This window comes from Microtus oregoni, unplaced genomic scaffold (assembly GCF_018167655.1).
Source record: "Microtus oregoni isolate MIOR12 unplaced genomic scaffold, Mior012 000035F_ref0000213, whole genome shotgun sequence".
Taxonomy (NCBI): Eukaryota; Metazoa; Chordata; class Mammalia; order Rodentia; family Cricetidae; genus Microtus; species Microtus oregoni.
Window position 1 is genome coordinate 6,309,497 of NW_024543094.1, and position 12,766 is coordinate 6,322,262.

General features: G+C 44.0%; 1 protein-coding gene across 8 annotated transcripts in view; it reads left to right on the plus strand.

Moving 5' to 3' along the window:
• The window catches only part of Ryr2 (ryanodine receptor 2), a 570,252-nt gene that overhangs the window by 541,754 nt on the left and 15,732 nt on the right, over positions 1 to 12,766 (plus strand). For all 8 annotated transcript variants that reach the window (XM_041630688.1, XM_041630687.1, XM_041630690.1 and 5 more), the window contains 2 exons: positions 3,595 to 3,728; positions 10,333 to 10,393. In XM_041630688.1, coding sequence (XP_041486622.1) covers positions 3,595 to 3,728; positions 10,333 to 10,393 — 195 coding nt within the window. The remainder of the gene's footprint in view (positions 1 to 3,594; positions 3,729 to 10,332; positions 10,394 to 12,766) is intronic.

Sequence of the window (12,766 nt, forward strand, 5' to 3'; positions counted from 1 at the left end):
AGTCCTAGGTCCTCCCCCCTCCGTCCATATCTAGGAAGGTGAACATCCAAACTGGCTAGGCTTCCACAAAGCCAGCACATTAAGTAGGATCAAAACCCCGTGCCATTGTCCTTGGCGTCTCATCAGCCCTCATTGTTCGCCATGCTCAGAGAGTCCAGTTTTATCCCTTGCTTTTTCAGTCACAGTCCAGCTGGCCTTGGTGAGCTCCCCGTAGATCAGCTCCACTGTCTCAGTGGGTGGGTGCACGCCTCGTGGTCCCGACTTCTTTGCTCATGTTCTCCCTCCTGCTCCTCATTGGGACCTTGGGAGTTCAGTCCAGTGCTCATGTGTGGGTCTCTGTCTCTATCTCCATCCATCACCAGATGAAGGTTCTATGATGATATGCAAGATATTTGTCAGTATTGCTCTAGGCTAGGGTCATTTCAGGTTCCCAATCCTCAGCTGCCCAAGGAACTAACTGGGAACCTCATCTTGGGCACTTGGGAGCCTCTCTAGGGTCAAATCTCTTGCGCACCCTAAAGTGGCTCCCTTAACTAAGAATTAAAAAACAAATCTGACTCAATTGTGAGGGAGGGTGGTAGAGATGATTCTGGCCTTGCTTTTACCATGCTGCTGGCTGCTGGCTAAGCTTCGCTGCCGAGACCCTCTGCTTATAGACACAGGGTTCTCCCTGCTTTTCCTACCACCCAGGATCCACACGTTTTAGTTGAAACATCATGTGTAACAGTGTTTGTGTGCTGAGGGCTACTATTCAGGAATTACTCCTTTTTACTTTCTTGCTTTTCTTCTCCTCCTCCTTCTCCTCCTCCTTCTCCTCCTCCTTCTCCTGCTCCTTCTCCTCCTCCTCCTCCTTCTCCTCCTCCTTCTCCTCCTCCTTCTCCTCCTCCCCATTTTCCTCTTCCTCCTCCTCCTCCTCCTCCTCCTCCTCCTCCTCCTCTTCCTTCTCTTCTTCTTTCTCCTCCTCCTCTTTCCCCTCCTTCTCTTCCTCTTTCTTTTCTTTTTGGAATTTTAAGACAAGGTCTAAAACTGTAGCCCAGGCTAGCCTGGAACTAACCAAGTAGCCCACACTGACTTCAAACTCACTGCAATCTTTTTCCCTCAGTTTCTGGAGAATACTGAGGTATTGGGCATGACCCACCACTCCCAGGTCCTTGCTGATTCATGTTTCATGGTGAAAGCCAACTTGGTGTGCACTGGCACAGGCACACCTGTAATGTGAAGAGATCTTTTGTGTCTTTATCAATTCAGTACTGTTCCAAAGGTGGTTGTCAAGGAGACGCTGAAATTTTTTCTTCCCACCTTATACAGAGATGGAGCATCCATTAAGAACTTGCATGTAGTTCACTGTATCATTAGGTGCAGTGTGTGTGTATGTGTGTGGTGTGTGTAGTGTTTGTGTGGTTGTACACATGTATGTCCATGCTTCCTGGTGGAAAGAATCTACATTTGCTGATTGTTATGTGTACCTTCGCGCATTTTTGTGGCCTTGTGAACTGGCACTTTGAGTTTATTACACTAATGCATATATGCATATCTAAATTAGGCCAACATTTTAAAAGATTATTTTAAAATAATTTTAAATGGACATTTTGAATATTTTATGTCTATGAAGTTTTTGCTATAATAATGAGAGTGTTTCTAAAATATTAAATGAAAAGTATTTCTGGAGTAAGCAATATATCTATGTCAAAAAAATAGCAAGATCAGGACTAGGGAGATGGTACAGTTGGGAAATGTCTGCTGTGTGATGTGAGGTCATGGGTGTGCATCCCTGGCCTCCATACAGGCTGGAGCAGTGCATGCCTGGGATCCAAGCACCAGGGAGATGCAGAGCAGAGGTCTGGAGGATTCACTAACCAGCTGGCCTCGCTGAAATGCTGAGTTCCAGGTTTAGTGAGAGTTCCTGTTTCAAATAATACTCTGGAGAAGGACTAAAGACACCAACTGACACTGATCTCTGTCCTCTACACACACTCAGAGATGTGTGTTCATCCTCACAGGCATGCACACACACATCCGTGCGTACACACACACACAGAGGCATGCATGCACACACACGCACACATACACACACACAGAGGCATGCATGCACATACACACACACACACACACACACACACACACACGAAAGTAGGGAAAGAAAGACATATCAACTCATTTCTGGCTTTTCCATTGCAGTACCAGTGGCTGTGTCCTTTAGGGAGAAGAGTGAGGTTCTTTGTAGAAATTCCATACAGGCCAGCCAGGCCATCTTCAGCATTGAGAAACACCACACAGCAGATTGGTTTAGTCAGCCTGAAAAGTTTGTGCTGTAGTCATTTTGTTGTTGTTGTTTTGTTTTGTTTTTCGAGACAGGGTTTCTCTGCAGTCCTGGAACTAGCTCTTGTAGACCAGCCTGGCCTCGAACTCACAGAGATTTGCCTGCCTCTGCCTCCCAAGTGCTGGGATTAAAGGCGTGCGCCACCACTGCCTGGCGGCTGTAGTCATTTTAACTACTACTTTTCTTCAAGACTTTCTTTTACTTTACCTGTTTTGTGCATTTGGAGAGACCTGTTCTAGTTCTTTAAAGCGATTCTGTCCGGGTTCCCTCTGTCTTCTCTTGGGTGCCTCATCCTTTGCTTGCCTTCCCCTGTTCCCTCTTCCTCCTATTAATGACCTATTCTGCTTTTTTTCCCCCTGATTTCCATATTTATTCCATTTTGGCTATTCTGTAAAACCATTACACATGGGTACTTGAACTTAATGGTGAGAGCAGCACGTCACAGAGTTGGACCTGCTGGGATTTCTGCTGAGCTGCAAACCACGTCCAAGCAACAAGCTTTCTTTCATCCTTCCTTTATGTCTTTGTGTGTGTGTGTGCATATGTGTGTATGTGTATACATGCTTATGTGTGTTTGGGTACACAGATGTTTGTATGAGAGAGAATGTGTGCACAGGTGTGTACATGGGTGTAGAAGCCAAGGTCCACCTTGGCTATTGCTCCTCAGGAACTTCCCACCTTATTTTGAGACATGGTCTCTCCTTAGGTCCTGAGACTTCCCAGTTAGGCTAGACTGGCTGACCAGTGAGCCTCATGGTCCCACCTGTCTCTGCCTTCCCAGTGCTGTGATCACAGGCACATGCTACTATACCTGGCTTTTTACATGGCCCTTCTCTGACTTCCATCTCCCCAGTTTTATACTTATGGAATGCTATTATTAATACACAGCTGGTACCTCACATGAGATAGAGGACAAAGCTTACGTATTGTGACAGTCACAAGTAATCTGACAAAATTCCTGGTGAAAGACTAAAGGTCACTTTCCTCCTGCCTCTCCCACCATCCCACTCTTCCACTGCAGAACATTCTTCCCTGTGCCTCCCTTACTAGAAGGAGAGATCTCATTACTCAGAGATGAGTTATTCAAAATCCTATAGACTTATTTACAAATGTCAACGGCATGGCATCAGAAGATGAACTGTAAATTAGATGGCTAAGTTTTCTTTAAAATCTAGCAAAATATGTGGTGAGAAAAAAATTGCTACTGTTGTATACACGTGTAAGGGGTGTAGTTAATGGTTAAGGTCAATAACATACTTCTCTCTTGAGCGCAGGTGATGGATAAGTATGGAGAGTTCTATGGGCGAGACAGAATCAGTGAGTTACTGGGCATGGATAAAGCTGCCCTGGATTTCAGTGATGCGAGAGAGAAGAAGAAACCCAAGAAAGACAGCTCCTTGTCTGCTGTGTGAGTGACTCTTCTGCTCTCCAGGTGGGGTGGGGACAGGGACGCATGTCTGACCTCGCTAGCTCACTGATTTCCCTCACCGAGGAATACTGCAAGTGCAAAAGAAGTTGACTTTCATACCTCTGGGTTTTCTTAGCTGGGTTTTCTATTGCAGTGATGAAACTCCGTGACCAAAAACCAAGTTGGTGGGGGAGAGAAGGTTTATTTGACTTACACTTCCTGAGCACTGTTCATCATTGAAGAAAGTCAGGACAGGAACCCAGACAGGGCAGGAACCTGGAGGCCAGAGCTGATGCAGAGGCCATGGAGGGATGCTGCTTACTGGCTTGCTCGTGGCTTGCTCAGCCTACTTTCCTTTCCTTTTCCTTTTCCTTTTCCTTTTCCTTTCCCTTTCCCTTTCCCTTTCCCTTTCCCCTTCCCTTCCCTTCCCTTCCCTTCCCTTCCCTTCCCTTCCCTTCCCTTCCTTTCTCTTCTCTTTTCTTTTGTGTGGTGGTGGTGGTGGTGGTGGTGGTGGTGTGTGTGTGTGTGTGTGTGTGAGTGTGTGTGCGGTTTTCAAGAAAGAACTATCCTGGTATTCACTCTGTAGACCAGGCTGGCCTTGAACTCAGAAATCCTCCTAATTCTGTCTCTTGAGCGTTGGAAATAAAACCATGTGCCCCCACTACCCAACTTTCTTATAGAACCCAGGACCGTCAACCCAGTGATGATAGCCCCCACAAGGGACTGGGACTTCCCCGTAAATCACTAATTAAGAAAATGCTGGATAGTCAGATCTTATGAAGACATTTCCTCAACAGAAGTTCCCTCCAGTCATATAACTTGAGCTTGTGTCGAGATGACATAAAACTAGCCAGAACATGAGCGTTTGAAGCTTTAGAATGAAGGGATATTTTCCTATTAACTTATTGTTGTTGTTATTATTGTTGTTGTTATTGTTATTATTATTGTTATTGAGACAGGCTCTTGCTATGTAGCCTAGGCTGACCTAAAAATCATTATATAATATCGCAGGAAGGCCTGGAACTGACAGGTAGCTCCTGAGGCCTAACTCACCATCTTCCTGCTCTCAAGTCTGGAGTGTTGTGATTTCAGATAAGAGTCACCAGATATGGCTCCTATCAATGTGTGAAGATTCCTTGTTATTTACATACAATGAGAGAAGAGCAACAAGAAAATCCACCATTCCTGATTTAAGTCACCTTTTCTAACCTCTGGTCCTCCGGAAAGTCAAACACACTCAAAACAAAATATAGAACTACATTTTGCAGGAATCTTTTTGTTTTGTTTTCTTTTTTATTTTTTTTTTTTAAATTTATTTATTTATTAAGGATTTCTGCCTCCTCCCCGCCACCACCTCCCATTTCCTTCCCCCTCCCCCGATCAAGTCCCCCTCCCTCATCAGCTCGAAGAGCAATCAGGGTTCCCTGACCCGTGGGAAGTCCAAGGACCGCCCACCTCCATCCAGGTCTAGTAAGGTGAGCATCCAAACTGCCTAGGCTCCCCCAAAGCCAGTACGTGCAGTAGGATCAAAAACCCATTGCCATTGTTCTTGAGTTCTCAGTAGTCCTCATTGTCCGCTATGTTCAGCAAGTCTGGTTTTATCCCATGCTTTTTCAGACCCAGGCCAGCTGGCCTTGGTGAGTTCCCGATAGAACATCCCCATTGTCTCAGTGTGTGGGTGTACCCCTCGCGGTCCTGAGTTCCTTGCTCGTGCTCCCTCTCCTTCTGCTCCTGATTTGGACCTTGAGATTTCTGTCCGGTGCTCCAATGTGGGTCTCTGTCTCTGTCTCCTTTCATCGCCTGATGAAGGTTAATATTAAGGAGGATGCCTATATGTTTGTCTTTGGATTCACCTTCTTATTTAGCTTCCTAAGACAGGGTTTTTCTCTGTAGCTTTGGAGCCTGTCCTAGAACTAGCTCTGTAGAGAAGGCTGGTCCTGAACACACAGAGATCCACCTGCTTCTGCCTCCTGGGATTAAAGGCGTGAGCCACCACTGCCCAACTGGGGGAGGGATCTTTTTTGAAGGAGGTTAAATCACGTGCTTTGAAAACAGATGATGGTATGTGTATGTAGTTCCTTTATTAAAATGGACCCAAAGTTCTGATCTCAGTGTTAAAGTTCTTAAATGGCAAAACATTAGTGAACCAAAGCACTGTGTTGCCCTGTTATTTGAAAATTCACTTCAAAATGAAGCACTGTTTAAACAGCACTCTTGTGAAACTGCTGTTACCTAGAAAGATAGAAATGAGTTGGATCAAGTTCCCTTGCTGCTGCCAGTTTCCTTCCAGCTCCTTCTCAGGCACATGTGCCCACTGCATGAAGGTCACTGTCTGCCCCTGCCTACTTAGCTCATGTGAGCAGCGGGATTTCTGCAATCAAGAAGAGCACACTCACTTCTCCTCGATGCCATTTTACCACTCAGGCACTTCCTTATTTTAGAAGTAGCGTACGGTCACTTTCCCTGGAGAAACTAGCTTTGCTTGGGGTTTGTTTTTGTTTGCTTGCTATGCATCAACAGGTATCCAAACCCAAATCATGAGTAAGCATGTGAAGAGTAGTGCCCCACTGAACCGTGTCCCCAGCTGGCGTGCCTTATCTGTGTGTTTGCGGTCTCAGTCTGTGATAGATGAAATAATGACTTTGGAAACTCATTTTGTCTTAGAAAAATATTGCACCTGGAATTAGGAAGATGCTTTGATTAATTATCTTGTTCATCACAGGTTTTCTATGTCTTTAAATACAATGTGAATTTGGAGCAGGCGATATGGCTCAGAGAGTTAAGATACTCGCCATCCATCCTGACACCCCAAGTTAGACCTCTCAGACCCACGTGGCTGATGGAGAGAACTGACTCCTGCCAGTTGTCCTCTCAACCTTATACATATTATGTTGTGTGTGTGTGTGTGTATTCTGTATGTGTGTGGTGTGTGCTGTGTGTCTGTCTGTGGTATGCGTGTGTGGTGTGTGTGTGTACTGTGTCTAAGTTTCAGTTCGTGTGTGGTGTGTGTGTGACAGAGAGAGTGATATGTGGGTCTATATGATATGTGTGTGGTGTATCTGTGTGTAGTATATATGTCTATGTATGTATGTATGGTGTGTGTGTGTGTGTTTGTGGTGAAGGGGGCATGGCAGTGCATGTCTGTAATGCCTGAATTTAGAATATGGTGACAGGGAGATCAGAGGTTCAAGGCCAGTCTGAGCTACACAAGTCCTAGGCCAACCTGAATTCCATGAGACCCTGTGGTGTTTACAGTGTGTCACATGAAGAAGGACACTGACAGTTTCAGAAGCCAAGGCCTTCACATTTGTCATTTGAAACAAGCAGTGGGGTGTGAGGGATGCAGAACCCCTCATGAAAAGTCACTGGTGACTGACAGAATTATATAGTTTTGCTGAGTTACATATTTTTCTTAGTAATATTTGTAACACCACCACCAAAAACATTTAAAAATAGGAGGAAAGCTTTAGACTGTCTCTTCATTGGACAGTGTTAAAATTGGTGATGGGCTAGTGACATTGAAAAATGTTAAATTTGGTGATGGGTTAGTAAGATGGCTCAGCAGTAAACATATTTGCTGCCAGGCCTGATGACCTAAGTTCCATCCCCAGACTTCACAATGGTAGGAGAGAATTGACTCTACGGATTGTCTTCTGACCTCTACACACATGATCCGGTACATACACAGATACACAACATACTCATATACACACCTAAGCTAAACACAACAATTTTTAAATTGAGAAAACCTTTCACTGTTTTATGTAATAAATATTTTCAAGATTCACTGCTTGCAAAAGGCCAGAAAAATCTATGTTCTTATCACCTTTAAATATGGATAATGAAATCTGAATGAAGATCCAGTACAGAATATACAAGGTAGAGGAAAAAAGACTTCCCTGTTCTGAGTCTTTACTGAAACATTTATAAGGTCAAGACCTCAAAGTGTAGCAGGCTTCTGTGTGCCTCTCTCCTTGATGTGTCCACCCAGATTCCAAACAATCCACACAGTGGGTATTTACTCAGACATAAACTTTTATCATCACAAGACCCATTTGTAAGCAGATCATCAATATTTATCCACCCATGCAACTTGGTAAATCTGTGTTTCACTTCCTCCCTGTGGGTAAGAAACACTCAGATATATTCACTCATCATAGATGGAGGGAGGGACATTTAATTTGTTTGATAGTACTTGATGTCCCGGAGATCACAGATCAGTAGTAGAGATGGGTACCCAGGGAGATGCAGCCTTAGCAGCAGCTAAGAAGCATGCTGGGAATCACAATAGGAGGAGGGTCTAGTCCTGTGGAGACTAGGTGGGGGCTAAATCCTGCCTGAAGAAAATAGAGAGAGAGCTGGTGGGTGACTGTAGGCAGAACGCAAAGGTCTGGGACTGCCGCTTAGTGGGAGAACATTCACTCAGCAAGTTCAAGTCCTAGGTCCATGCCCCAGAACTACAAAGAGAAAATTTTAAAAAGGCTATAAACAGTGCTCTCGTTTATAAAATTTAGTTGTAAGGTAAATGTATGGATTCATGCAAGCTTTTGTTATTTGAATCAGAAACCCTTCTACTGCAGTGCAAAACAAGAAGGACAATAAGGCTAGGGAGATGGCTCAATGGTAAAAGCATTTGCTGTACGAGCATGAGGACCAGAGTTTGGATCCCCAGCAGCCATATAGAGCCAGGTGTGGGTGAGCATGTCTGCAATCCCAGTGTTGGGAGGTGGAGACGTGGGTTCTGGGGACTTGCTGCCCTGTCTCTAGCCACAATGCTGAGGTTCACTAAAATACCTGAGGAAGACAACCAGTCAACCTCTGGCCTTCACACCAACATGCATGGAGTACAGCCCATACGCATGCAAACACACACACATACTATACACGTACTAATGCATACCACACACACATACATAAACTGCTGATCCTGAAATTCTAAAGAAAGAAAGGTCCAAGTCCAAGATTGTCCGCAAGCTGTGTTTGGGTGCACCCAAGACTGGCCAGTGGGCTACCTCTTCCTAAGTTGGGGTTTGAGAGAGAAGTCTCACTGGTCTCTTGAAGTCCCTCTTGTAGGAGAGAGAAGGGTTCACAAAGCTGAAAGCGCTGGTGATTATTCGTAGTTAAAAGGATGCAATGAAAAGAGAAGGAACAAAGCAAGGATGTATATCAAGTGAATGGCCTTTATACACAGTTTACAACAGACCAGGGACTTGCTGTTGATTACAAATAAAAGCCTTAATTAGCAGGGACTTAACACAGGACAAATAGACCTCTCTTAGCTAGGATTTATCACCAAACAAACAGGAATGTCTTTTTTTAACTGTAAACAGAACTGTAAAACTGCAAGGTATATTTTAAATCTGCAAGGTGTATTTTAAATTTAGTTATTCCACCCAACTACAGTAAGGTTGTTCCTGTTTTGGTTTTACATTATCTGCACATATGACGACACATTCTTATTCTCTGTTTCTTGATTTCCTATCTCTTTATCTTCATCTCTTTCTCCCTCTCTTTCTTTATATCCATTTCCCTTTCCCACCTCTACCCCATCCCAGACCAAGAAACACAGCCCAAATCTGTTTTCAAGGGGCAGGCAAGATGGCTGAATGGTTGAGAGCACTTGTGGTTCTTGGAGAGGACAGGGATTGGTTCCCAGCACTCACAATGGTCGATTCACAACTGCCTAGAACCCCAGTTTCAGGGGACCCGGCACTCTCTTCTGGCCTCTCTACGCACTGCACAAATACGGTACACAGACATACATGTAGGCAAAATACCCATAGACATAAAGTAGAAGCAAATATTTTTTAAAGGTAGCTTAAATGCACAGTAAAATTTTACTGAGTCAACTTTTGAAGCACACATGTTAATTAGCTTTGTATAATTTCTAGGAATAAGGAACACATAGAAGGTAGGTTAAGTCATAATGTAAAACAAGACAAGGCTATTTTTAAATAACGGGATCGGATGCTGAGTTTGCTCAGTGGGGAAGGGCAGACAAACCTGACAACCTCAGTTCAATCCCCAGACCACAAAGTGGAAGGGCAGAACTAATTTATGCAGGTTGGCTTCTGACCTCCACACTTTCACTATCACATGTGTGTGCCTGAACATACACACACATCCACACACACAACATACACACCATACATATACACACTACACATACCATACACACATACCATACACACACATTATACATACACCATACACACACACCATACACACATATCATACATACACAGCATACACACATACACATACACCATACACACACACCATACACACATACACCATACACACATATCATAAATACTATGCACAACAATAGTAATACTGATGATGAAGATACATTTAAGTTACTGAAGAGAAAGCTGGTGCCATTTTGTTTTCTTTCCCAGGTCCCTCTAGAGGTCGCCATAGAGCACTTGTGTCTCTCCAGAGAGGTCTTAGCTCTTCACTTTTACCTGGAGACAAGTGATCTCCTGAGTGCGGTCCTCCTAACAGGTGTACAGCATTGCCCACAACAGGTGCAAGCCCACAGGTTCTCACACGCCTAAGTCTCTGTTAATGCCAGTATCTGCCTTTTCTTCTGTCATTGCAGCCTGAACTCTATTGATGTGAAGTACCAGATGTGGAAGCTCGGAGTCGTGTTCACGGACAACGTAAGCCTCTTTTGCTCTCCTTAGATGACTCTGTGAAGCTCTTGCAGACAGAAGGAGGTCACCTGAGGAAGCTAGGCAGACACCAATGCAGTTAATAAGTATGACATCTGAGAGAGACCCGAGCACAGACGCTTTACCCAGGCTATCTTGTATATTAATATAAGAAAAACTTGAAAATTTCCATTTATGTTTCAGAGGTACCATGGTAGATTGCAAAGGTTTGTAGATGCTCAAAGCAAACCTAAATAAAAATTAAACAAATATTTGTGCTAAAGAGGAAGATGAGTGGGAGGAGGAATATTGGTAGTGAATAGATGGGTGGGTAGATGGAGAAACAACAGAAGCAAGGTTGTTGAAATAAGAGCGGTGGGCTACATCCCCGGCACCTGGCCACCCACACGGCTAGCTTTACCCGAAATAATTACATGGAAACTGTATTCTTTTAAACACTGCCTGACCCATTAGTTCCAGTTTCTCATTGGCTAGCTCTTACATATCGATCTAACCCATTTCTAATAATCTGTGTAGCACCACGAGCTGGCTTACCAGGAAAGATCTTAACCTGCGTCTGTCTGGAGTGGGAGAATCATGGCGACTCCTTGACTCAGCTTCTTTCTCCCAGCATTTCGTTCTGTTTACTCTGCCTACCTAAGGGTTGGCCTATCAAATGGTTCTAGGTAGTTTCTTTATTAATAAGAAATCACTCCCACATCACAAGGTATTTATGAAAATGTCATGATGAAATATATTGCTTCATGTATGTTTTTTAACCTAATACATTTAAAAATAGCGGTGCTTACTTTTTCTCCAAAATTAAGTACATTAAATTATTATGTTTTTATTCTTGATTTATCTTACCAAAAAGCCTTTAGACACTAAACATATGGCTCAAGTATATACTTAAACATGATTGAATCTAGTCATCCATTATCAAAAGCTGTCTCTGCACCTCGCTGTTTAATACTGGATTTTTAGAGTGAATGTTCCATTTTCCTCATCTCTAAAGTCTGTGACAACAGCAAATTGTCATCCCTCCATGCCCACCCCTCCACCCATCATCCTGGGTACTTTTGAGAACATCACAACTTATCTTTTTAGTACCGTTCATAGCCACAGTCTTAGAATACCAGCTTGTGTGTATTTTCTCACCTAATGATGGAAACTTCTCAAAGAGCAGAAGCTGCCCAACTCCTGCTTCAGTTGGTATCTTCCACCCAGGTAGTATGTTACACTCTGGCTTGGGCACACTGGGAGCATTCTCCATGCCACAGTCCTTACACAACCCTATTTTGCCCAAGTGAGTCTGGCTTTAATATTTTAATTTCTGTGGAATTTCTTGTCATCCAGAGAACTTGGGTGTGCGTTAATCCTGAAGACGGCCTAGACAAGCCCCTTCAGACATCTTTCTGAGGCCCCTTAGGCTGTCAGTCACTTGCAGTTTTATGGTTTCTGTTTGGTCAGTCACTTCTCACATGTTGTCAGGTCTTCAATAGTTTAGTTGGTCTCTGAAAAGCACTGAAGGCAATAATCAGACAAAATATGGGATTGGTGGTGGCATTTTTATCATGCAAAGAGGGTAACTTTTAGTATAAATATGAGCAGAGTACCAATGCTAGGAGCTGCCCGTTCTCCATCTGTCACCCAGGCTTACAGGTACCTCCATGTCAACCAACACCACCGCCATGACTATTTTGTCAGTCACTGGCTTCTCCTTCCTCTCATGTTCCCCATGTGTGTTCCTTTGCTCAGGCTTTTCATTGTTTAGTAGCTTGTGAAATTACTCCTCCTTCATGTCCTAGGGCAAGTGTATCACTTCTAACTCTTCCTCAGTGACTTTTTCGAATGCCATTTTTCTTTTCCTAGCTTCAGTCCCTCATTGGTTATTAAGTCCTGCATGGCCCCAGACACACCATTTTTCTTCTTGTTGTTAAAAGTTAAGATTAGAATCAGAACAACAGTTCTGCTCCTCTCCTATGAGTGGATGCCATCCGGACATAGCATCTGTAGGAGAAACTCGGCTCCAAGGAGCTGAAGCCACCACTGGGCTTCTATCCTGCATCTTCACTGCCCCCACCAAACATGGACATTTTCACCCTAACAGAAGTGGATCATTTACATGAATTACAGTTCAGGAAGCTGGAGAGATGGCTTAGCAGCAGTCCAGAGCTCCTGCTCTCTTGCAAAAGACCTGGGTTTGCTCTCCAGCTCTGGCAATGGGCAGCTCACAACTTTCTGTAACTCCAGTTCCTGGGGAGCTGAGTCCCTCTTCTGGCTTCTGAGGGCACTGGGCTGTGTACCCATACCTGCACATAGGACACACACATACACACCACACACGGGAGGAGAGAGAGAGAGAATTAAAAGGTAATAATC